The following is a 25,346-nucleotide window of genomic DNA, read 5'->3' on the forward strand; positions in this document are numbered from 1 at the left end:
ATAGGAGGTAGTTGTGCCAAACACTTCCTTGCGCTTCTGCCATTCTTCTGGTACATTTGGATTTCATTTTTTAAAAGAAAGATAATATTGCTCAAGTATAACAACGAAAGCAATCGAGTTGCTAAGATTTAGAAAACAGATTTCCAAATGAAGGAATAGAGTAGCCTCCAACTTCTGCATCCATCCAGACCATTTAAAAAAAAACACCACAGAACCACTGGGATGGAGGTTTTTAAGCAATATTTAATGGCATCTTAACAAAAACATGGCTGTTTATACATTTTGCTTTCAGAAATTGAAAAGAAAAGAAAATGCACCTGGTCCAAGTTTGCAAAAAGCCAGTTCCAAAAAAAAAATGGGGGGGGGGGGGAAGCAGGAAACAGCTGAGGCTAAAAGAGAGTGGAAATTGCCTTTCCCCCCTTGGGGAGCAGGAGGAATGGGTTTTTTTTCCCATTGCCAGGTGGGACACAAGGAAAAAAAGCACTAATGGACTAGGAGAAATGTTCTTGGCCCCCCTCTGGAGAACCACTTTAAGAATGGCTGGGCTACCTCACCCTGTTTTAAGACAGACACATACACACTCCCCCCCCCCCACTAACAGCTGGCGGAGAAGGCAACGGGAGCACAAAACCATGTGCAGCACATTTTGCATTGCTAGACAAGAATCGTCCCAGCAAGAGCAGATGTCTGCTGCTCTCTTTCCTGGGTTAAAATGAAAAAGGAACTAGGGGAATTGACATTTGCACATTGAAGGACATATGGTGGTAAGAAGGGAAGAAGCAACCAGCTCTTCCCTTTTAATACTAAGGGCAGTTTGAGCTTGAGAAAGAAAAGGGGGACGGGAGGGAAAGGTAGGGGAAAGCTCTGCTTCCCATGGTCCTTAATTAGAAGATTAGCATCAGTCTACCCCCATAGGCACAGGAGAGGGGCCCAGCTGCATTCGAAGGAACAAATGAGCCAAATGAGCCGGTCTTTGGAGACCATAGTGAAAGAGGGAATGCAATTCAGAGGCAGTTGGAGAAGAGGTTGGTCGCGCAGAGCTGACAATCACTTAGGAGGTGATCCATCTGGAATGCAGAATTTCCAAGTCCTGGATGGTTTTCATGTGGGGAGGAAGGTTTTCACGTGGGGCAGGGAAGAAGCCAGCTCAGGCTAACTTCAGGAATTGCTGCAGGGTGTTCTGTTCCACTGCTTCCACAAACAGTTCGTAGTCCTGTCAGGTGGGAGAAAAGTGTACTAAAAAACATAGGGATATGTGCAGTGAAAGGCTAAGAATTCCTTAGCATCAAACCAAAACAGGCTCTGGAGCCAAACAGAACAGTTTTCATTACAGAAGGTTCAAAGGCCTGTTTCTTGTGCATCAAAACTGATTATATAGCCCTCTTCTTTGTAATCCTCTCTAGATACTTATCTTCACTTAACAACTGAGAGGTTAATCACATCAAAAGTAAGGTTTGAGGTAATGCAATTATACTTACATTGCTTAAATGCAGTTGATACTATTGCTTCCATGTATTTTGTCCCCTTCTATCACAGGGAAAACAATAATTTGGTGGAAACATCTGCAGAATCCCTGGGAGATACACCTAAAGCCTTCAACTAAATGACTCCCTAATGCTTTTGCTCAGACACCAGCCTGAGGGTGTATCCAGTCACAATTACTGTGAAAGCCACAAATACCTTATATATCCTCGGCTGTCTTCCTTTCCTACTAGTCTGTCTGATACAAACTGAGTCACTCCCCACTATGAGCCTTTACTCAGGATTTAGTTAATAGAATAGAATGGAAAATAGAATAGAATAGAAAATGGAATGGAAAATAGAATAGAACGGAAAAGAGAATACAGAATAGAATAGAATAGAAAATGGAATGGAAAATAGAATAGAATGGAAAAGAGAATACAGAATAGAATAGAATAGAAAATGGAATGGAAAATAGAATAGAATAGAATGGAAAAGAGAATACAGAATAGAATAGAATAGAAAATGGAATGGAAAATAGATTAGAGAATAGAATAGAATTGAGAATGGGATTGAATGGAAAACAGAATAGACAATAGAATAGAGAATAGGGAACATAATATAGAATATAATATAGAATAAAATTTAGAATTTAGAATAGAACAGAATTCTTTGTTGGCCAAGTGTGATTGGACACTGCAACTTTCAGCATTAATACAGTCCATACATGCTAGACAATGTCTGAAAAATCCTTTTTTTCACAGAACAAGGCTAACAATCACTCTGACATGATGACATTTTCACAGTAAATGCCTTTAACCTGCAGTATTTTCCTTGTCAGTCTCAGTACGAAGGCACACAATCAGAGATATTTTTTTACAGATACTTTCAGGTAGAGGGAAAAGGAGAGTATCCTTATGCCCACAGGGCTGCTCCTTCTGCAAATGACCCTCGGCTTTGTCAGGAAATGGCTCGGGAACATAATTTAGGCTGGAGTCAATATTCATTTTCCTCTCAAAGAGATGCATCACCATGGTCTATTAATATTTCCTCCTGCTGTCAGCAAACCAAATAACTCTTCCTCACCCTAACATTAATGATTCATTTTATAGTCTGAGACATTTTGTAATAAGCACCCAAAAGAGGATGGAAATATATAGAAAGAGATGGGATTTTCCCTCCCTGTCCTAGCAAGATTCCGTGTCTAGTTTCATGCCAAGCCCAGCAAGATTACGGCTTTCCTTTAACTTACTCAAGGGACTTTCATTGTAACAGGTGCTATTAAAAATGTTTGGCAATAGCAAGAGTTGTCCTATACTTCCTATTTGAAAAAGGACAAAAATTCATTTAAACATTTGCTGGAGGAATTTGAATCTCCAGATGCAGAATGTTGAACTACAATTCCAGATGTTGATGAACTACAACTCCTAGCAACCCCACCCAGCATGGCCAATATCAAGGGATGCTGGGAGTTGTAACTTGGCAATATTTGGGAGGAGAGAAGCTTCCTTTCACCATTCTAAACCATACAAAATGACACAAGTAAGCATGCCACCACAGTCATATTGCACACAAGGAATTGTTACTCTGAGCTACTTCAGACACAGCCCTTGACATGCAGGCCATTCATTCATTTAGCATTAACATCAAAATCTTGGCCTAGTCACAAAATGAGGCTACCAGAGCCAATATTCCATCCTGTGATTGTAGACTAACCTCTTATGTAAAACTACAAATTAATTATTAAAAGCCAGAATTTCCAGCTGGCCTAGCCAAGAGTCTTTTGCTGATAGGGAATTCTGGTTAACACAAGGCCAGCATTCATTGGAGAGCACAGAGAGAAGGGCAACATTCATTCTCATTTGAAAGGGGCAAACAGAACTGAACAAAGTCCAGGTTGAAAGCAAAAGAAACCATGAAGCCCAGAGACGAACAATTAACCTAAAACAATTGTGAGAGACACCAGATGGCAGCACTTAGCCAACCTTGAAAGGGAAAAAAAATTGATCAAGGAGGGATGGGCATAATATTTACCAGGAAATTCAAGATCGCAGCTCAGACTGGGGAGTTAAAAACGAAACACACCCTGGAAAAAGTCAGTGGCACTGGCAAGCCTCCCTCATCTGTATTGTAGCCAAATCCACAGATACTCCCATGCCAGGAGATTGACTCAAGAAGTCAATATTTACCATGATCATGATTCGTTCTTCATCTACCTCCCAACATTTTTATGCTCTTGCTAAAGGCGAAGGAGCTATAAATCCTTGGCTTTACATCTATCAGTACATTTACTTTAAGAAACCAGTCGATTCATTTTGTTGTGGAGGTAGTGGGCATCTCTGCTATTTGTATTTTTATTTTTTTTGCCTTCAAGTCAGTTTTGATTCCTGGCAACTGCATGGATAAGTCTGCAATTTTGTTGGCATTAACCTATTAGGATGCATTCAAGTGGCTCGTTCTTAATGAGATGCAAAACATTTAACGTTGCTACTGCTGTCCCAAGGAAAATTCTCCCAAACAGTAATGTACAATTGAGCACCTACAACCTACAGCCAGGGATCACACTCACCCCGCAGTAGTGGTCCCCGTTGAAAATCTGGGGAGGAATGGCTTTGGGGTTGCCTGATTTGGTCCTCATTTCTTCCCGAAGGGCATTGTCTTGGGAGATATCCACCATGTTGTACTTGATGTTCTTTCCATCCAAGATCCTGGTCACTTCGCTCTGCTGGGATTTGATCTGTGGGGCGGGCATATCAAAGGGGGGGGGGAGAAAGAAGAGGAAGAGAAAAGGGGAAGAGGGTGAATCACCCTGCAGGAGGCAACTGAAATACTAAGAGCCAAAGTCATACTTCCAGTGAATGAATCCAATCTAGCTATACAGGCAGCATTGATCTCCACTAGTGATCAAGGAGATGACAGCCCCCCAATAGGAGCAAGGATGGCTCCACTGCTGGGGATGGGGAAGGAAGGAAGGAGGGGAGGAAGGAAGGCTCCATGTCTCCGGGTGGGGGAAGAGCCTTTGGTAAAGGAAGACCCTCCCTCCCCTTTGTCACAGGATTGGATTTCTTCCCGTTCAGGTTTTCCTCAAATCGCTCAAGGGTCTCCACGGGAGTGGGCGGGAATTTGGAAGCGAATTAAGGAGTGGCTCCCCTTACATTGAAGGGATCCACCCTCGCGGGGAGCCTAAAGGGAAGAGAAGCCCACCTAAAAGCTAAGAGGAAAGCGTCTTTGCCCGCCCTCCAGATGTTCCGGCTGGAGGAAGCAGAGGCGAGCACATCTGGAAGAGCTGGCTGTGGGGGGGGGGGAGGAAAGTGCGGAGAGAGCAGGACCATTTGGGGTGGAGGGCGCGCAGGCAGCCGTCTCAGGAGAAGGGGAGGAAGACCCCCACCCCCGTAGGCAAAGCATACTGCAAAGGGGCGGCACCGACGGGCGCTTGTGGGTGGTCTGCGCTGGGCTTACCTCCCGAGAACCGGTCACCGAAGTGCTGTAGATGGTGAGACAGGCCATGGCTGCTGGTTGCTTCCAGCCGCTCCCTCTCGCTGGGTTGCCCGGTGGTGGGTGGGTGAGTGGATGGATGGATGGGTTGGGAAGGAAGCGAAAGGGTGGGCAGGGCTCCCTCGCCTCCCCAACCCTAGTCAGCACGTGACCGCAGCCAGACCAATGGGCTGAGCGGCCGCGAGCATGCGGAACAGGCGGGCAAGGCAGGCTTCACTCAGCTGCGGCCAGAAGAGGTTGCTGGAGGGGGTCGCAAAAGATTCGGAGCCAGCCCGCTTCCCCTCCTCTTCTCTTCCGGAGCTGCAGCCGCGGGCCTCCTTGCAGATCTCCCGGAGCCTCACGCCCAGAACGCAGCTGGGGTGGCTGCCCAGGAAAGGGGGCGTCTGCTCTGCGGGCGTGGAAGGTCTCTGACTCATTAACTGGCAGCGCTTCTTGATGTGTTTGTGTGTGCACAAATCGTGGTGGATAGAGAATAATTGCTCCACTGATCAACTTAAGTCTCCGTTTCACACATTTTGCCTTTTTTTAAACGAATCCCCGTCCTTCTTAATTTCAGCTCGTTTTATTACCAAAGATGGAAAATGGCAGCTATAAAAATAGGTGGGATCTTTTTTTACTTCTGCTTTAGGCAACTGCTATACTTTTACCCTTAGTTATTTTAATAACTTTGTTAAAAAAATGAATCTGAATGGATATGCAGCAATTTTATTGCTACACTGTTTGCATCAATGAAAAATGAAAATGCTTTTTCTAAATTTCTCATTTAAGAGTCAGAGATTAGGTCCAAAAAATCAGGGCTGGAATTCAAAACATTCCATATACTTTGATTAAAAGCAATTAGGTCAACTCTACCAAAACCGGTTTTCCCCCCATGTTTTTAAAATAATTTAATTTATTCTGAAAGAAATATGTTAAAACAATGAACAGTTGCAGCTTTTCCATAAAGGAGATATCCCTACTTTGAAAATGAAATGTAGAAATTGTGCAGTAAACTACAATCTTACAGTGAAATTCAAAGCAATCCTTGTATTGATATACTTTATTTTAAAAAGTTGTACCCTTGCAATAAAATAACCAGTATATAAACATATTTTCCTTATGTGCAAACAATAAAATGTTATGCCCCTGAAATTTTTCCTATACCTGTACAAAAAGTTCAAGTCAAACTTTTTGCCAAAAGCTGACAATAAAGCAGCATCTGTTGCAATTTCAGATCATAGCTTTACAAACACTATAGCTCCTATTTTTTCAATTGAACTTTTACTACAGGATAGTAAGTTGTTAAAATGTAGAATACTAACTATTATAACTCTATTGCATCTCAAGTGTACCAGAATTTGAGAAATAGCGATCTGCAAACCAACAAATGTCAAATAGTGTATGGACTGATAGAAGGGTTTGAAATAAGGACATAGAAAGATGCTTAAAATAAGGATTGAATCTATACAAAATAAGACAGTCCTCCAGAGAATGGGCAAAGATAAGGAAATAGTGAATTTCATCCAAAAAAGAAAATTGGAATATTTATGACCCTGGGTTAATGATAAATATCCATCTTAATTATATGAAGAAACATTCAAGGGGTTGTCAAAAATATATTGTTTCAAACAATAAATAGCATTGATTACAGCCAACCTTCACAGGAGACGCCACTAAATGAAGTAATTTATCATAAGCAATCTATTTAACTACATTACATAAACATCCATATACTTAGTTAAATTCATCTACAGCTGGGATTGTAATCAAAAGAACTAATCAAAAGAATGGAGAATGCTTGATTTATAGTTCTCTCATTTGAGTAATTTCTACAGGTAAAACATTTGACATGTTGCAGGAACATACTCAGCTTTCTTTTCAAGGTCAATTTTCAATTTTAAGAGCAAGTGTAGACCATTTACATGCCTTCATCATCGATCATGCTACCTACAGTTGACAGGAATTCATCAACATCAGTAGCCACCACCAGCCATGCTTGTCCTAATGGAAGGTCTTTTTGTAAAGTGCTGGCACAGCATTAAAGACTTCTCCAATATTACAACCTTGTGGAGGAATGAGCATTCATCTGTTCAGTCATAAGGACTAACAAATTATCACCTTCTTGTTTCACAGAAGGGCTAGTTTTAAAACCAACCTGTAATTCTTTCTATTACAGTGTGTAAACCTAATTGCCCACATTGCAACAATATGAAAATTCAGTTTCTCTTTTTCCAAACGTTTATTTCTAGGAGAATTAAGGCATTTCAACACTTGAATCCATACATTCTAGAATGTCAAGTTAATGCTTGCATAGAGAACAGTGATATGAAAATAGTTTAAAAAGTGCATCTGCATTGAAAACCTAAGAATCCAGGGCGACAGACTGACATTGAAAGTGTCTATGCCATTAGCAGTGGTCATAAGAAACCTGGGGAACTAGCACAGGCTTTGGAGATCTAATATTTAAGGAGAAATGCTACAACTTCATCATATTAGTTCTAGTTTCTGGAAGGAATTGGAAAAAACCTGAGAGTACAAGATTATCTTACAAATTTCAAAACCCTGTTAAAAACAGATCTTTCTTCTGTTCAGACTTGCTTTACCACAGCTGATTCAGTTTTTCCTACATAGGGACTGCCATTTTATATTCAATCCTAACTCATCAAAGCTTTCGCAACCTCGCAGCTATTCCATTACAAAGAAAGAGTGTCTCCATGATTGCAGTGTCTGAAAAAATGCTTCTGCCATAAATTACAGAAATAAATGCTGGCAGACATTTTCCTGACTGCAGCTGCTAACAGGAACCAGATCCAGAATTGCAGGATACAAAAAAATATTTTTTTTGGCCACGCCTTTACAGGCTCATTGTCCTTAGAGAGCTTTCCTGTCAAGAGAAAATCTGATTTCCAGCTGTGGGAAGCATCTTCACCAGAACAGGTTATAAAGACCTTTTGAAAACTCACCCTGCACAGTACAAACCTACTTCACATCTTCCACATATTTGGCCTTCACTGAGTAATGCAGTTATCACCCATATCTTGAGCATATCTGTCCGAAATAGCAGTCCTCAAATCTTCAATCTCTTTGTGTAACTGTTTTACATCCTCCACTTTCTTTGCTAGCGTGTCTGGTTTCAGCAAGTCTTTTTCTTGTTGAACAGAATAATGTACAGCTGTGAAATCAGATGAAGGCTCTCAGATTAATTAGTCATTTTCCAGTGAAAAGTCAGCATTGGGGATTGGCATCCCTATAGCAGCTATGAAATTGGGGTCCCCCCCCCTAATTTTTTAAAAAAGAATGCAGTTTTTAAAACTCTTATTAATGATCATGGGGACCACTTCCAAGCAGTTTGGAATTAGATGGATAGTGCAAAATACCACAAATGTAACCATTAACACCACAATCTTGAAACTCTACACAAGAAAATTCTAGGGAGCTCCACAAGAAGCAATCATGCTTAAATAAAGTGGAGGGAAGAGTTAAAAGATTTTCTCAGCACAAAATAGTGTTGTCCCCTAACTTCCATAAGGTACTATTAAAGAACATCAATTGGCAACACTGTTCCCTCTAAGGTGCGCGCGTGCGCGGCCGCGCACGTCGCTAGAAACCTCCGCGCAGAGCTTTCTAACTGCCGCGCAGAGCTTTCTACCAAAGCAAACGTGGAGAAGTCCTTTGCAGGCAGCTAGAACTGGCCGCCTGCAAAGGACCTCCCCAGACTTGTTTTGATGAGCCGCCAGTCCTCTTGCTTCTTCTCCTTCACCAGCAAAGCTCCCGCAGTGCTGCCTCTCTCTCCACACGGAGCACCTGAGCTGGCCCCCGCGTTATCCCTCCCCCTTCCTCCTCTGCCGTGCTTTTGAGGCCGCGGGAGCTAGTAGGAAAGCGGCGGAGGTGGAGGCGATGGCAGGGATAACCCAGAGCCCAGCTGAGGTGCTCCGAGCGAAGGGGGAGGCACCACCGCCGCTGCTTTGCCGGTGAAGGAGAAGGAGCAAGAGGACTGGCAGCTTTGAAATGGTCCCGCCGGCTGCAGATTTGATTCAGCGTAAGCAGGGGCCGAACACATGCTGAGCCGACTTTGCGCAGTGAGGCGGAGTAATTCAACCCCCCCCAAAGAACACGTGTCTCTGTGTGTGTGTGTGTGTGTGTGAGAGAGTGTGTGTGAGAGAGAGAGAGAGAGAGAGAGAGAGAGTTGGATCAAAATTGGTGGCCAAAGGAGTGGAGGGAGGGAAGGAAGGAAGGAAGGAAGGAAGGAAGGAAGGAAGGAAGGAAGGAAGGAAGGAAGGAAGGAAGCCCTGCCCCCTGTGAAAAAAACTGAAGATGGAGCAGTGAATGAATAAACCATAAAAGCAACAAACAGTTAATGCGTAAGTAAGCTGAGGAGGAAGTTCTCAACTAAGGAAGAAATATTAGAAAGAAATATAAAAAGCTCAATATGCCAAAACACTTATTTTAGTCTTCATTTAATTACTTGTATTGTAGTCTGATGTAACATCTTTTTAAAGTTAACGTTAGTTAGAAAAGATAGGGTACAAAACTTAAATAATAAAAAAAATTGTACATTCATTTTGAAAAATAAATGCAATACTTGATTAATTTCATATCTTTATTTAAAATAGTTTTGGCATGGCATATGATTTTATTGACTCAGTTGGAAATGATGTGGATGTTGTATCTGATTCTGAGGCATATATATTCTTAAGTAACATAACATATAGCATATTGTCCAAACTTGCTAGACTATTTAATTGATCTTATTACTTTAAAGGGGGAGAGTTTCATGATGAATTATTTTATTACATTTATGTTGTATTTATATATTATATTTATTACATTTATATTCCACATTATATATTTGTATTGTTATTTTAGTGTTTATTGTCAATTTTGATAGATATATTGATATATCAATACTGATTTTAATCATACTAAATAACAATTACTGCTATTATTTATCAGCATTAAATATTTACATTTTTAATATCGAGTTAGTCATATTTTAGAATAATAGAATTATCTTTTAATAGGATAATTGGCAAAATCTAATTCAAATGTGATGGGTTGCATTCCAAAGGAATGTGAGAGGACAGGTTGCCTGCAAAATGCCAGGACCCAGGACCCTGTTGGTGCCATGTCTCTCTCTAGCCAGTCTAATGATCTAAAAGCTGAGCAGAAGTCTTTTTTTTTTCAGGGTGAGCGGAAAAGTATAGTGTTTGAGTAGCACATTTTCATGCCTGGCATTCATCAGGCTGAAACCTCGCTCACAATTGGTGCTTGGCGCTTGGAATGTTGCGCAAATGTCCAGCAGACGTGACAGCAGTTCAAACTGTTGCTCTCTTAGGTGCTCAGGCATGAAACTATGCCGCTCAAACACTATACTTTTCCGCTCACCCTGAAAAAAAATTAGAGGGAACATTGATTGGCAAGATAGGACATGAGGGTGCCTACACGGAGGGCAAGAACAGCAAGTGAAAAAATGTACATGTCGACATAATCATGCAAGTGCTGTGACGTAAGAGATTTGAGTCAGATTATCAGGACCCAAGGAAGGAATGGGAGGATCTCCATGAGGGTGTCCCTGGGTAGGTGCTGTCATGGTTTGCTGTGGACACCATGCTAAGAAAGCTACGAGGGTATTACAATCCCAAAGGATTACAAACAAAGGGACCATAATTTATCACTACAGACAACAGGCTCCTATGACTTACTGTGAATGCCTAACAGCAACGACAAATTGGGATCTTTTCCTTGAGCTCGCTGAGTAACCACACTGTAGACAGAGTGCAAGTCCTGTAGGCAGCTGGCTAGTTCACTATGCAACTCTTGAGTCAGGCTGGCTGTTTCACTTGACTGCAGCTGGCCCAGCTCTATCTGCCGGTGATGCTCCTGGAAGGTCAGGTTTTTTTCCATCAATTCTTGGTTCTGAGAAGAGAGCTAAAAATAAGATGTAAAAAATCAGGGCTTTCAAAAACAATTCCTGATTCTTCACTAGTCATGATTCCACAGCTCTGGATTTTACAAACATGTTTGGGAACTTGGACATCAGAAAGTACATCTGTAGCTTTTGCCTTTATTTCTGAGATCATTCTTAGCATAGTATAGGCCAGGGGTGTCAAACTCGCATTGTCACATTCCCCCTTTGTTAAACCAGGCATGGGAGCGTGGTCAGCGTGTGATGCATCCAGCCTGTGAGTTTGACAGCCCTGGTACACAGTTGGGAGACTGAAAAGTTATATTTGAGGACTGGGATATTTGGCTTTTACAAGGAAGGAAAAAGACAAAGTTTAGATTATTGCATTTGTGCTACCAGGGAAAAATGGTCTTACAAAGGAAAGTGGAAATTATTGAAAGTCTTCTGACAGGAGACATGCCAATCAATACATTTGTGCTTCACAGAACAGAACTTCCAATTTGGAGACAGTTGTAATTTCTCCTCTTTTCCACACTCCAAGAAGTAAATGCAATCTCTCTTTGATTAAGAAAACGGTAATGGGTCAAAATACAGAAAAAAATAAAATTCCTCTAATAGGAAAGACAAACAACATACAATAATATTCCTTAGATACATTTCAGGGAAATAGGAATTGGTATAAATTGTCCTTGCTTACAAAATATTGGAGAATGAAGGAGTTACAGGTGCTTTGCATATATTCTATGGAACTTTTTGATTGATTTGTGTTTCATTGATTCAGACATTTTCGGCACCAGACAGAAGTTTGCAGTACAATAATGCCAAAGATGAATAACATAATGAGCTGGTCAAAAGACTTGAATCATGGGACTACAAGCACTCTCCAGGTCTCATGTAATCCCTCTAAACTGTATTTGTTTTTATTTTGAAGTGATAGAAAGGGGATTTATTTAACATATATAGAGAAATAACATTCTTGTTATCTTAAGTCTGTTTTAATTAAATTTAAATCAAATGGAGTTTTTCCTCATTTTACCTTCTTTTCAAAGTATGGTCCCTAATATTCTACTAAAGGTCAAACTGCAGGCATTAATTTAAAAAAAGATTATGCACTTCTGAACTAATTAAGAGGGAAGGTTTAAGTCAGGCTATAGATTTGAACTGGGAAAAATTAGATGGATAAGGATACCCTAGGCAAAAAGAGAAACTGCAGTAGTAAACTAGTGCGAAGAATCAGAATTGTTAAAACTACCAACGCTTTTTAAAAAAGAAGCTATACCTCTTTCACTGCTCTGCATAGCTGCTGCATTGCATTTTCCTGCTTCAAGGCTTCTGCTCTCAGAGCTTGGGCTGTACCATCATCCTGGGCAATCTGTTCCTCCAGATCCTGGGAGTCAAAGACAAATTGAGATGATGTCACTGGTGAAGTGTTGCTTCAACAAGAAGTTTGCCTTTAATGCTTCAATCAAAAGCTTACCTTTATTTGTGAAGACAAGTGATCCAATTTCTTCTTCTGATTTTCCACAATCTAAATTTAAAGAATCAAAATGATCAAATGTTCCCATACATCTTCCAGCATTATATGCCTGCTGCTGAATAAATGTGCTCACAAGCATTTGTATCCTTGCACATGATCTAATCTAAAGGATTTGAAAAGTTTTAAGCCTGGGGATAATCCCACCTACTCAAATTGCTAATTAGCATAATTTATGGGTTCTTTCAGAGAAGCTATTTTATTGCAAATCTGACCTCTCCCATACAATGCAGCCTTAGTTTAAAACCATATTTGAAGGAAAAGCTAAAGTGCCAAACATCTGTGTTCATCATAAAAAGGTATAATCAATATTTATGCAAAGAGAAAGAACAAAATTAACAACCACATCAAATCTATATAATGCCTAGCTTTTCATGTTATTTTCTTTAAAATATCACATCTTCAATAAATGTATATCACATGTGAATGCATGTATATGTAACATCCACTAGAAGCTACACTAAAATAGCAGTTTAATAGTAATTGAACTTACTTTAAAATTAATTGTTTTAAAATTATATACTCTGTAATTAATCCTTTGTGTGCAAATAGTAACAAAAAGTTGCAGCAAGGAAAAGGCACTGGTGCACTAAGGAAGGGAGAACAAAACTGAGTAAAGATGAAGAGATAAAGAGAAGACATCACCACCAAGAAACAGATGAAAGGATTTTTAAAAGGCTTAAAATAAACTAGGCAAACATCCCACTCAAGACACTGTTTCTTCAAAGACAATGTGGGAAGATTCCTATATTTGTAACTGAAGACTACAGAATTAACCCAGGTATGCTTATTTTAAGTGAATGTGACTGTCAATTTTGATTTTTTGTGATATAAAACTTTGATTGGGTTTATAATCTTGACCAAGTACATCCCAGCCTGATCAATGAAATATTGATACGGGATCCTAATATAAGAATATTGATCTATACAAATGATCATAAGATCATAAAGGAAGAGGATGCTGATCTTCTAATCAATACAGAATAGACACCCCCGTAAGAGCTCCAATCTCAGCTGTGGGGTTACCTTCCTGAGAAGATCAGATTCTTTTTGCAGAGCCTCTTTTTCTTCTTTCTCTCTCTCTATCTCTTGGGCATAATCTTCTGGTACTGAAGGCTTCATTTGCTGCATTTTATCTTGTAAACTAAGAAACAGGAAGTTTTCATTAAATGAAATCAACTTTATGTAAGCTCACCCTTTGAAAGTGAGTCTCATAATTCTGCCTCTAAAACAAATTAAAAACATTGCTCCATTCCAAAGACATGCGCCAATTAAAAAAAAAACAACCCACCCAACTATTAAAGAGACTCTCTGGTCTCAATTTTGTATATGTTGAAGTTTCATGTCTGTGAGAAATTGAAAAGCTAAAACTGTCTACAAACAATGCCCTTCCATTCTCACAATCAAGTCTAAGCAACAAGGCAGGTTCTCTTACCAATGTTACCAAATTCCCATTGTATTCAAAGAAAAACATGATGGAAGCAGGCAAATAAAGATGCCATCAAAGCCTCTTCCAATTTGGTTGCCCCCACCTGACAAGCCAAATGCCCAGTGAGACTGATTTTTGGAAGATGCTCAGAAGGAAGTGAGTCCTAAAATGTGTAATAAATAGAGTGTCTCCAAAAATGAGCACCCAGTTGAGGGAAAAGCATGTATTGGAAGGAGATATAAACACAATCCCCTCCCAAAAGAATTATCCTTCCCTAAACAGCTCACATATTATAGTCCTCGACCTATAACCATAATAAATCCTAATAAACAGAAACAGAAACAGAATAGAGTCCAACATTTTTGTTGTTAGGTGAAACGTTTGTTAAGTGAATTTTGCCCCATTTTATGACTCTTCCCCATTGACTTTGCCTGTCAGGTGGTTATATGACCCCAGGACACTGCAACCATCACAAATAGGAGTCAATTGCCAAGCGTCTGAATTTTGATCATGTGACCACGGGGATGCTGCAATGGTCATAAGTATGAAAAATGGTCATAAGTCACTTTTTTAGGGCAGTTGTAATTTGAACAGTTACTAAACCAACTGTTGTAAGTCGAGAACTACCTGTAATATCTTCTGTGACTACTACTCCCAGGATCTTTTCTGAGTTCAAAGCCCACACAATGTTCTTGTTTTTCCCCACTTCCCTGGTGTTACCTGCGCACTGTGGAAAGCAGTTCCATTTCTTTGTGTTTCTGCACTTCTAGCTGCAACTTCTTCTCTTGGCAGTCAGTGCGAACATCTCTTAGCTCCCTTTCAAGAGTAGTCACTGTTTCTTGTAAAGTGCTAACTGTCTGCTGAGACTGCTTTAACTAAAAGGTTGGGGGTGGGGTGGGGTGGAGAGAGAACAAACATATACATTAGACTTAAGAGGAATTCCTTCTAGCAATTGGGACTATTCACAAAGCTAACACATTTGTTCAAGCTTGCACACCTACAATATCCAGCTACTCTTCAAAGCCAGCTACATCCAGAAGATGCCCTCCTACCTGTTGACTTTGTTTTCGATGATCCTCTAATACTGGGAGGTCAGCAACATAGCGCTCCAGAGTCTCAATTCTCTGCTGCTTCCCATGGTTTTGATCCAATTCCTTTTGGCATTTCTTTTTCAGGTATTCAATGTGCTTGTCTCTGGACTTGACCTGCAGGATAGAATATCAGGGGTAGGTAGCAGCACTTTATACTATTGATTTCAAATGCAAAAATGCCCATGACCTAAAAATAGACCATTATGTAGAACAAAAAGAAGTGATTCTGGGGCATAGCCTATGTTTTAAAAAAACATACTTTCCAGAAACAGTTATGGAACCCACTCTACATTTTACATTAAATAAAGAGCAGGGATTTAGCTTTCTGATGAAACCCTGAAGCATTGTAATAATACTCTAGCCTAACTTTAGTGCAATCATTTTGGGAAAATGTTAATGCTTTACCTTTTGCTCCTTTCTTTTATTAACTCCTAAAAATATCATTTCCCATAGCACTTCTCTATTATACAATAGGGCCGTGATGGCAAACCTATGGCACATCTGCCACTAGTGGCATCCGGAGCCCTCTCTGAAAGCATGCGAGCGTCGCCCAGCTTAGCTCCACCACACATACATGCGTGCCTCCCACCGGCCAGTTGAATTTTGGGTCTCTGCAACACATGTGGGAGACATGCCCGCATTTGCAGTGTGTGTTTGTCACGCACACATGTGCAGGGGCGGTCGCGCGTTCATGCATGGGGGGTGCGGCACAATCCCTCCCTCCCCACACCCTGTTTTTGGTCCTGGGCGGCTTCAGGGTTTCAGCGATTTTGGCACACAAGGAGAAAAAGGTTAGCCATCACTGCAGCAGGGTATGAAATGTATCAAAGCTTGAAGTGTGAATATTAGAATAATGAAATATTACAACAGAAGATTGCATTCCCATATAAAGAAGCAGACATTTCGACATCTGTTGGGGCTTCATCCAAAAAAGCCTACCCTTTCTTCTTGTTTCTTCAATTCTACTGTATGCTTCTGTATGGTCTCTTTGTGAATCTCTTGGATCCGTTTAATACCAGCTTCTGAAGCAGCCAGTTTCCTTTCCAATTCAATTTTTTCCTTATTGAGTGAGTCTGTTTTTTCAGTAAACTGAGCCCGTAAAAATATATTCTCCCGCTGTAACTCCTGCAAAAGATATTAAATAAAATAGTAATAGCCAGAACATCTCCTAAAATTGATACTCATCATCATATTCATTGAAGAATTGCTCAAATTGAATGTGAGCTTAGTAAATACTGGGGACAAGAAGAGAAACACATCAATATTTGAAGGACAAAAAGAATATTTGATTTTCTTCAGTGTGCTCACCAGAGAATCAAGCAGGCCCCAATGCTTAGAGAACAAAACACCTGCATGCTAGTCTAGAGGTGAAGACGCCCACCTCATACTCAGGTGGCTAAGAGTTCAATCCTAGGCAGTGGCAAATGTTTCTCTATCAGGACACAAAGAAAAAATATATGCTGCATACTCTGTATAGGCATTAGAAAAGGCATCCGGCCAATCAAAGCTCAGCTCCATTCAGTTGCCCTGACTGCACTCCAATAAAAGGGATTTTAAAGAAAAAATAATTGCAGAGATTAAAGATTCCTGAAGGAGCAGCTATAGAGCATGTCTCTTCTCCATTTAGGCCTTCTCTAATCCCGCAATGAATTTAAAATTCTTTTCCCAATAGCATATTTCAAGTGCCACCAGTTATAAGGGTTACCTGCATTCTGAAGAGATGCATATCCCCATAAGGAGCAGGATGGCCATAGAGGGCACTGTGGACTTGCATTTCACTTTCTTGTAGTTTCTGCTCCAGCTGGGAAATGTGCTGTCTCTGCCTATGAGAATAAACCCATGCAGTATATTAACACTGACAAAATTAAAAGTATAAAAGGGAACATTAGAGGCTTTCAGTAAAATGGTTAAATAACATTTATTTTTTCATGTTTGTAACTGAGCAGGAAATCAATACATGGACTCAGAGTGATGTATGGGGAAAAGCTAACTGAGAAAGAGTTGTCCACCTCCATAATTCCTCTCATGTCAATAAAAGCCAATTAAATGCACTCAAGAGAAATCACAACTCCCCTAGAAGCAAAAGCTTTGTTATCCTAGTTAAAAGACAAGCTACATCTTAGTGTAACCAGAAGAAGCCATGCATGTCCTTTTTAATAGAGAGGAAAGAAACCCTCTCTTTAAAAAGTGGTGTTCCTCCCCACTCTTCCTATGTTTTTGACACAGCAAACACCAAAACTTCTTAGTATTTGGGCAAAAATAGTCTTGAACAATTTAATTTCTTCCATGGAAATATAAAGCATAAGCTCAACCACTCATAAATAAGTTGTAGAGTATTCAGTGAAGTTTATGATGCCAAAGATTGTTTGCTTTTCTATCAATATGAAATACAATCTAAGCATTGTTACTTTCTGGTGAAAAAATATATAAGGTAAACTAATGTTTAATTCCTTACCTGTCGATGAGAATTTCTTTCTCCAGGAGCAAATTTTCATTTGTGCTGGCAATGCCAACCCACTGAGCTGGATCAAGTGTGTGAAGTGAAGTACTGTTCACCAAAGGATAGTAACAAGGTTTATTTTGAAGCTGGAATTATGACATTCAGAGACAAGGCATGAGATTCAGTTCTCAAAGAGAAAGTCAGTGTTAGATTTTTTGGGAGAGGGGAAGGAAGGAGGATTGTATTTAGATGTTAAAACATGTTAAAACATAGAAACTCCTATTTCAGTCTATATTCAAACACCATCAGGCATATATAATCTCTCTGACATAATTTCATATCATTGTGTGCCACTATAAAAGTACTAAACTATATCTAGAAAATAATGCATATTTTATGGCAGGGCTCCTTAAAACAAGCTAATAAGCCACTCAGTTCAGAAAATAGAAGTCAACAGCCACAATATTTAACTCAACAAAGCCACCCTGAATTCACTTGAACTATATCTAATTTTCAAAAGTTTGGTTCTGGCTTATTAATGTTGCATTTTGGCTGACATAAATAATATCATTAATATGACTCTGGATTGATCACTGGATTTTACAGATCTTGGCTGAATTGGTCTATATATGAAGTTGGTGTAACATAATTATTGTACAATACTGGTAAAATAAATCTGCACCTAATTTGCAGTGATGGACTGTTGATATTATTTTGCTAACATTTGACTTTTTTCAATCAAGGGACTTTCAAGCAATGTCATAATAGTTTTTTGAACTATTAATAACAATTTTAATTTCTTCTCCATTCCCCATTTTTCTTTAAATTATTATATTTATCGATTTTGAGATTGCATTTTTAAAATTTGGTAGTATATATTTGTATTTTTCTTTTATTGATTCGTGTTTAGTACAATTTTATTGTCCCTGCTTCATACTATATCTTTTATTTGTAACCTCTCCTTGAAAAGGTACAGTGCCACCACTTTTCAAAAGTCTAATAAAGCTAAATCTATAGCCCTCAAGTCCTTGTTTTCTTTCCTAAAGGTTTGATTCTGCAATAAAAGCACCCAGGGAATTATTTCTCCAGAAGTACAATACTAGAATATACTAGGCTTTTAAATTAAGACACTTCTACAGATTTCCCATATTCAGCATTTGTTCCCTTTGAAAATTATATGCAACAACATTAGCTCTGGTCTACGTACTTCTCATGAGCCCTGGCAGAAAAGTTACAGGCAGAAAAACTACATATGCAGACATTCCCTATAGACAGAGGTTAAAATAACTTACATGCATCTGTTCCAGTTGCAGTTGAACACAATCTAGATGTTGTTTCCAAGCACTGTGTGCACAATTTTCATGTGGATGTATTGTACAAGATTCCTGCTTTAATGTCTGAGATTGAGCAGCCAAGGGGGTAGAAAACATACTAGCAGCATTAAATCCCAAGGATACTTGCTTTCCACAGACTCTATTGGAATCTGTTGTTTTAGTATTCTGCAGTATTTTATTGTATTCTTTTTCTAGGCCAGCAGAAGTGCTATTTGAATTGCCTGGAGTGTACATCTGGAGTTGGGACCAAGGACCAAGAGAATGCCTATCTAGAAAAGCAGAATGGGTGACTTCAGCATTTAGGCTGATAGGTTTCTGAACACAGTCCACACCTGACTGACCAGAACTACGAAACAAGGAATGATTATAACCATTTTCTGCTGAAGTCTGATTCAGACAAAGAGAATTCTGGTTGATCACCTGGGATTGCCTCACAGTATCAGAGTCATAGCTGGACATCAGTCCTCCTGTGTCACCCAGTGAATTTGGCATTGAGGAAGCCAAAGTGGTCTGAGGAGGGCTTGATTCACTTGCTAGACAAGATGATCTGTCCAATGTGGAGGGCATGACGTGAGCTGTAGGAATGGCCACTTGGGTTTTGATGGGTTGAAATGAAGAACCATAGCTGAGACTGCTGGATGCTAGAAAAGAAAAAACAATACTGGAATTAAAAAACAAAACTTTATAGATTGGCGGATATTTCACTTACCCTGGCTTTTGTGTACACCAATTATCTAGAAAATTGCCCAGAATAATTACTGTTTACAGTAATTATAATAATGATAGCTTTCTTAATGTATAGTGTTATGACTAATAATAAAATCTTGATAAGCAATCAGAGTAAGCATTTTTGATTAAATGAGACTTTGTAATCATGTAGCAATCTAGTTGCTCATAAAACACAAGTTAAAGTTTTGTCAAAACTTACCTAGGAATCGAGACCTCAGATCTTAATTATATTCCCATTCACTGAATTGAAATCCTCATTTGTTTCCAGATATATAAAGGAAGAGGCTGCTATTCCAAGGGAGCAGTTAACTAGTTACTGCTTTTAAATGCAGTAAATGGTTCTATGGCTCTTCTGAAAACAAGTGTATGTTTTTGCTAATCACTATATGGGATAAGGAGAAGTTGAATGCTGAAAATACTGACGTGGAAATACCAGAGCGAACTAGATGGACATATGAAGTTATTCTTAGTAGCGCTCAGATTTCAATACAGGAAAAACAACAGCAGCTATGCTAAACTCTGCAAGGGGCATGGTGTTCTAACAGTGTTTCCCTCTCATGAGATTCACCATATAAATTTCAAATGCATATATAACACCAAATCAGATTATTAGGAATGCAAGTTGATTGTAAAGTTTAAAATCCATTTTAAAAATGTGAGAAAAATGGATTGATCAAAAATTTGTCCAAGAAGGCAATGCAGAAAAGAAGCTTAGTGCTGTTTACATTTTAGTTACAGAAAGCCAGTTTGATTTAGTGGTTAAGATACTGGACTAGAAACATGGAAGTCTGACTTCTAATCCTGCCACAAAAGCCAAGTGGGTGACATTGGGTCAGCGATTCCCTCTCAACCCCAGGAAGATGACACTGGCAAACCATTTCGGTTGGGGGGGGGGGGATATTGCCAAGAAAACTGTATCAATTCTAGGAGTCAATTCTAAATTTAAAGAAAAAACAAAGACAACAAGGGAGGAAATGCTAAATAAAATTACTCCAGGAAGAATATCCCTGGCAATAAGTAGTACTTGTTTCTTAATGTCTAATAGGACAAGTATTTGGAGAAAGGTATCCAAATATTAAAAGAACTGTCAGGCTAGCACATGCAGGAGACAATGCTTTAGAGACTTGGTTGTACAAATGACATTAAACTGCCTTTCAGATCTCCATGCCTGAATATACAGAGACAGAATTATGAGGATGAATCTCTGAATGTGATCCACTTAACTGATCAGACTAATCTGCAGCAACCTGCACAAACTGTTGGGGCTATTCTCCAATTTATTGGTCCTCACTGAGTGTGTTATTTGTCTGAATATTTTTACAATTTCATCTAATAAGGGAAGAAAAAAAATTAAAGGAACTCTAAGAATTAAGGGATTAAAATGTACATTTACCATCATTATTGCTTGATGAGGGGACTCCAACAAATGTTCCCCCAGAGGCCGCCATTCTTGATTTTTGATAAAAGCGTCTCTTTAGAACCACAAATTGATCTGGAATTTTCAGATGGTACCTAGGGAGTTGAACGTAAGAGCAACAATATAACACTTGGATAAAAATAAAAAGGTAACAATCTTCCCAAGTCAAATTTCAATTCTGGTGACTGCTTTCATGAATTTCTGTTTGGATCAGTTCTTCAGAGCTATGATGCAATCAGACCCAACTGAATCAAAGCTCTCCGACTGGTCTGAAACCTTCCAAAATCTCATGTTATGTCCAGAAGACGCTTTGACCAGGATGTTTTTATTCATATATAGAACTCAAGAAGTCTTCAGGAAGGCTATGTATCATCTGACTTTTGAATTAAATTCTGGGCTGCTACTCCACAACAAAGTTTGTAGATCATAAATCCTAGCTCATAATTTTACAATCATATCAACAAAGAATAGCAAAACAGCCAATGTGCAATGCAGACCAAGAGCAAACATGAGCCAACGTATTTGTTTAGTGTGCTATTTTTTAAAAATGAAGCTTATAAAGATCAAAAGATTTATTGTATCATTATCTCAGCTTTTTTCCTCTGAATGCAATTTACTCAGTATTACACCCTATGATAACACTTTTGGATTCTTTTCCTATTATTCAGCTAATTATATACCGACTTATGTCTCTCAACAAATGAACCTTTCGTGAATCTGACAACATAGATCTAATCCATGAAAGGAAGGAATGAGTAAATATTGCTTGTATATTATCTACATAATTGCCAGAATTTTTTCTTATCTTCCATTTGTTTGACTGTGCAATTGTGTCCAAACTTAGCTGGAATTAAATCCTATTGAATTTGAAAAAAAACATTTTATTATTATTATTAAATCTGTTTGCTGCCCATCTTGCTGTGAGGTGACTTTGGGTGGCTTATTGGTTGTATTCATACAACATATTGACCCAATTACTGAGTTCACGTTTGTACAATACAGTAAACTAGCATTTCTCATAATGTGGTCTGCAGATGCCTAGGGATCCCTAAGATCCTTTCAGGGTGCCTATGAAGTCAAAAAAATATTTTAACATTGCTTTAATTTCTAATAAAGTAAGTGCATAGAGATAGATATAAGCTACCTAAACAAAACTTTTTTGCTTATTTTTAAGAATGCAAATTGTTGTGAGGACCACTGGGCTAAACATCAAATAATCAAAGCATTTTTGTTGCCTGCAATCAAGTCAAACAAAAAATAATGAAGCTTAGCCCCTACAGTGTAATGTTAATTACAACATGCTGTGTGAACCTAACCTAGTGATGGCACAGAGTCCCAAAAAGGGAGCGTGTGTGCAGGAGCTGCCCAAGGAGCATGCGCACACCGGAAAAAGAACTTCCAGTTTCCGGCACGTGCATGCAACAGTCAGCTGGCTGGCACCGGAAAACCAGCTGTTCCAGTTTCCGGCACTGCCACATGCATGAAGGCTTGCTGATAATTGTGTGCACATGTGTGCCAGAAACTCAAAAGAGAAACAGGCAAGCGGCGCACATACCAGGCGACATGGCTCCGCATACCACTTCGGGCACACGTGCCATAGGTTCACCATCATGGACCTAGCCACTGAATAATTCATGTTTCTTAATAGATGCTTGTTATCTGGAGTATGTTCTATGGCCCCAGAAAAAGCTGTGTGGGGAGGGGACACCAGAGCAAAAGGATGATTGTGAGGAGAATAACTATAGGTATTTGGTTTGTGAAAGAAAAATAGTATACATACGTACGGCCATATTTTTAGCTCTTTTTATGTGTTTAATTTTGTTCTCTAGCCAGAATCTACTGGAATTGGATGGCCTATACTTTTAAACACAATAAAATAAATACAGGTAGTCCTCAACTTACAACCATTCATTTAGTGACCAAAGTTACAACAGCCCGGAAAAAAGTGACATGACCATTTTTCACACAACTGTTGCAGCATCCCCACAGTCACGTGGTCAAAATTTGAACATTTGGCAACTGGCATGTATTTATTTATGACAGTTGCAATGTCCCAGGGTAATGTGATCACTTTTTGCGACCTTCTGTCAAGCAAAGTCAATGGGGAAGCCAGATTCATTTAACAACTGCAGTGATCCACTGCAGTTATTAAATCCACAACCATGTGACTAACTTAACCAATGCAATGATTCGCTTAACAGCTGTGGCAAGAAAGGTAATAAAATGGGGCAAAGCTTACTTAACAACCGTCACCCTTAACCACAGAATTGTTTGGATCAATTGTGATCATAAGTGGAGGACTGTACATAAAGGTAAGGATTCCCCTCACACATATGTGCTAGTCGTTCCCGACTCTAGAGGGCGGTGCTCATCTCCATTTCTAAGCTGAAGAGACAGCGCTGTCCGAAGATGTCTCCGTGGTCATGTGGCCAGCATGACTAAATACCAAGGCGCACGGAATGCTGTGACTTTCCCACCAAATGTGGTCCCTATTTTTCTACTTGCATTTTTACATGCTTTTGAACTGCTAGGTTGGCAGAAGCTGGGACAAGTAATGGGAGCTCACTCCATTACGAGGCACTAGGGATTCGAACCACTGAACTGCGGACCTTTCTGATAGATAAGCTCAGCATCTTAGCCACTGAGCCACCGCATCCCATGTGGAGGATTACACCTGTAAATTAATCATTCATGTCACCATTATATACCAAGAATATCATTCCAACAAGCAAAGTTGGGGGGGGGGGGCGTGTGTGTGTGTGGAGGTTGGGTGCTTCCCCCATGCAACAAGACCCCCTTCTAGCGCCAGCTCTGCGCATGCTCCAAACTAAGCCGCTTTCCCCAACGTGGAGCCTTTTCGACCCATTAATTCCCGTTATCCCCAGCCTGAAAGTCGAGGCTAGGAAAGATGGACATCGTAGTTGGCGCTGCCTCGAGGTCTCCAATTGGGATAAAGCTGGGGTGGGGGTGGGGGGCAAAGTACACAATTTCACTTTCCGCCCCCCCCCCCCCAAAGAAAAAAGCAGGGATGTCAATTCCAGAGGTTGAAGCACTGAGGAGAGAAAAACGAGAAACTCTTCAGGGCTCTTTTAAACTTTTTTAAAGGAGAAAGTAAATTTTCGATTATTACCTCCGACCCTCGGGCCTCCACTTAAAAGACAACTTTAAATGGAGATTAACGACCACCGCCGGCGGAAAACGGCGCCTCAGAGAGACCGCGGCGGTAACCCTGGCCGGACCCGCGGCTACTGCGCGTGCGCAGCAACCGTTGCCAGCAGGAGGTTACGACATCCCAGGCGCGCGGGTTCCATGAAGAACTCGCGGCGTCCGGCCCGCTGTCTCTCTCTATTGGTCTTTCTTCTCCGATTAGAACAGTCTGTGGTTGTCCAATAGAAACTCTGTTTGGGCAAGAAGCTCCGCCCCTCGCCCCAATTTAAAATCGAGAGCGGGACAAAATTGTCCCCTGCCGCTGGCCGTAGGAAGACTTTAAATCATGTAAGAATGGATCTAAGTTGATTATATGATGATGATGATGAAGATCTCTTAGGGGCGGCGTGACCGGGAACCTGTTGCTTGTGGAAACTGCTCCCTCTTCTGTCAGCGTTCTCATTTTTTTTGCTAGACAAAAGGCAGAACAGCTAAATCTTATTTTTTAATTATAGAAGGCTCAGATGCCCAAGAGGGTTGAGACGGGCAAATATAAGAGAGGGTTTTTGGGGACGGGAGATCTACAAGATGAGTGATTCCATGAATCTGAATTATTAGATCTTTATCCTGTCTTTTTACATATTTATATGAATGCACATACCTGTATACAGTATATACATATACATATATACATACATACATACATACATACATACACATACATACATACATACATACATACATACATACATACATACATACATACATATATAAAAGCCAAGTGCCACTCACTCATCACGAAATCTCCAGAAACTTAAAGCCTACAAACTTGAAATTTGGCACGTATGTTCCCCTTGGCTTCTAGGTGCTCGCTAAGAAAGGATTTGTCGAAATGACCATCAGATCATTAGTATTTCTTATACAGTAAATAACACGCTCTGATGCTAAGGAGTTAGACATTCTATTACCCCTCCCCACCTGAAAAGAACTCTGTTCCAATTGCCAGTTGCCTCACATTCCATTATCTCAGTTCAAACTGGCAGATGTTTCACTCCTTCACTCAGGAGCAGCCTGGGGCTCCTTACAGTACTAAACGCTCACCAAAATGTCTACATCTTATACCTATGGAACTACTACTGGACTTAGGGCGGTGGAAGCAATTTTTCCTTATGTGATTCAATCACTGAGCGAACGGATTGAACTGGAGTGAACTGGATTTCTCCTGCATTGTCCGATCACATAGTTTCGTCGCAAAGCACAGGTATCCAGCTAGTACTGTATATATGTATGTCAACTCAAGGTGGCCACCACGCCTAATACAGTTACTCCTGCTTTCTATTTTTTTCACAACAACCTTGTGAGGTGGTTTGGTCTGTGAGAGGAAG

At 40.0% G+C, this 25,346-nt stretch overlaps 2 protein-coding genes across 3 annotated transcripts; both read right to left on the reverse strand.

Annotated features, from left to right (window-relative positions):
* Positions 1-223: 223 nt before the first annotated feature.
* SH3BGRL3 (SH3 domain binding glutamate rich protein like 3) lies at positions 224-5,083 on the reverse strand. The gene is made up of 3 exons (XM_014054528.2): positions 4,921-5,083; positions 4,031-4,198; positions 224-1,213 (listed from the first exon to the last, which is right to left on the reverse strand). Exons 1-3 carry the CDS (start codon positions 4,966-4,968, stop codon positions 1,148-1,150), a joined length of 282 nt encoding a protein of 93 aa, XP_013910003.1. The 5' UTR covers positions 4,969-5,083; the 3' UTR covers positions 224-1,147.
* A 1,454-nt stretch (positions 5,084-6,537) lies between these two features.
* On the reverse strand, positions 6,538-24,064 carry CEP85 (centrosomal protein 85). 2 transcript variants are annotated; one of them, XM_014054527.2, is made up of 13 exons: positions 23,945-24,064; positions 20,791-20,909; positions 18,627-19,309; positions 17,350-17,480; positions 16,600-16,717; positions 15,834-16,019; positions 14,856-15,008; positions 14,524-14,678; positions 13,401-13,518; positions 12,318-12,368; positions 12,120-12,227; positions 10,638-10,863; positions 6,538-8,107 (listed from the first exon to the last, which is right to left on the reverse strand). In XM_014054527.2, the coding sequence occupies exons 2-13, from the start codon at positions 20,843-20,845 to the stop codon at positions 7,944-7,946; spliced, it is 2,148 nt and encodes a 715-aa protein (XP_013910002.2). In that variant the 5' UTR covers positions 20,846-20,909; positions 23,945-24,064; the 3' UTR covers positions 6,538-7,943. The 2 variants fall into 2 exon arrangements, with proteins under 2 accessions (XP_013910002.2, XP_087583703.1); XM_087727577.1 differs by lacking the exons at positions 20,791-20,909; positions 23,945-24,064 and adding an exon at positions 19,597-19,768.
* Positions 24,065-25,346: the final 1,282 nt, after the last annotated feature.

This window comes from Thamnophis sirtalis, unplaced genomic scaffold, assembly GCF_051295495.1.
Source record: "Thamnophis sirtalis isolate CommonGarterSnake01/CBP01778 unplaced genomic scaffold, rThaSir2_p1.2 scaffold_13, whole genome shotgun sequence".
NCBI classification, from domain to species: domain Eukaryota; kingdom Metazoa; phylum Chordata; class Lepidosauria; order Squamata; family Natricidae; genus Thamnophis; species Thamnophis sirtalis.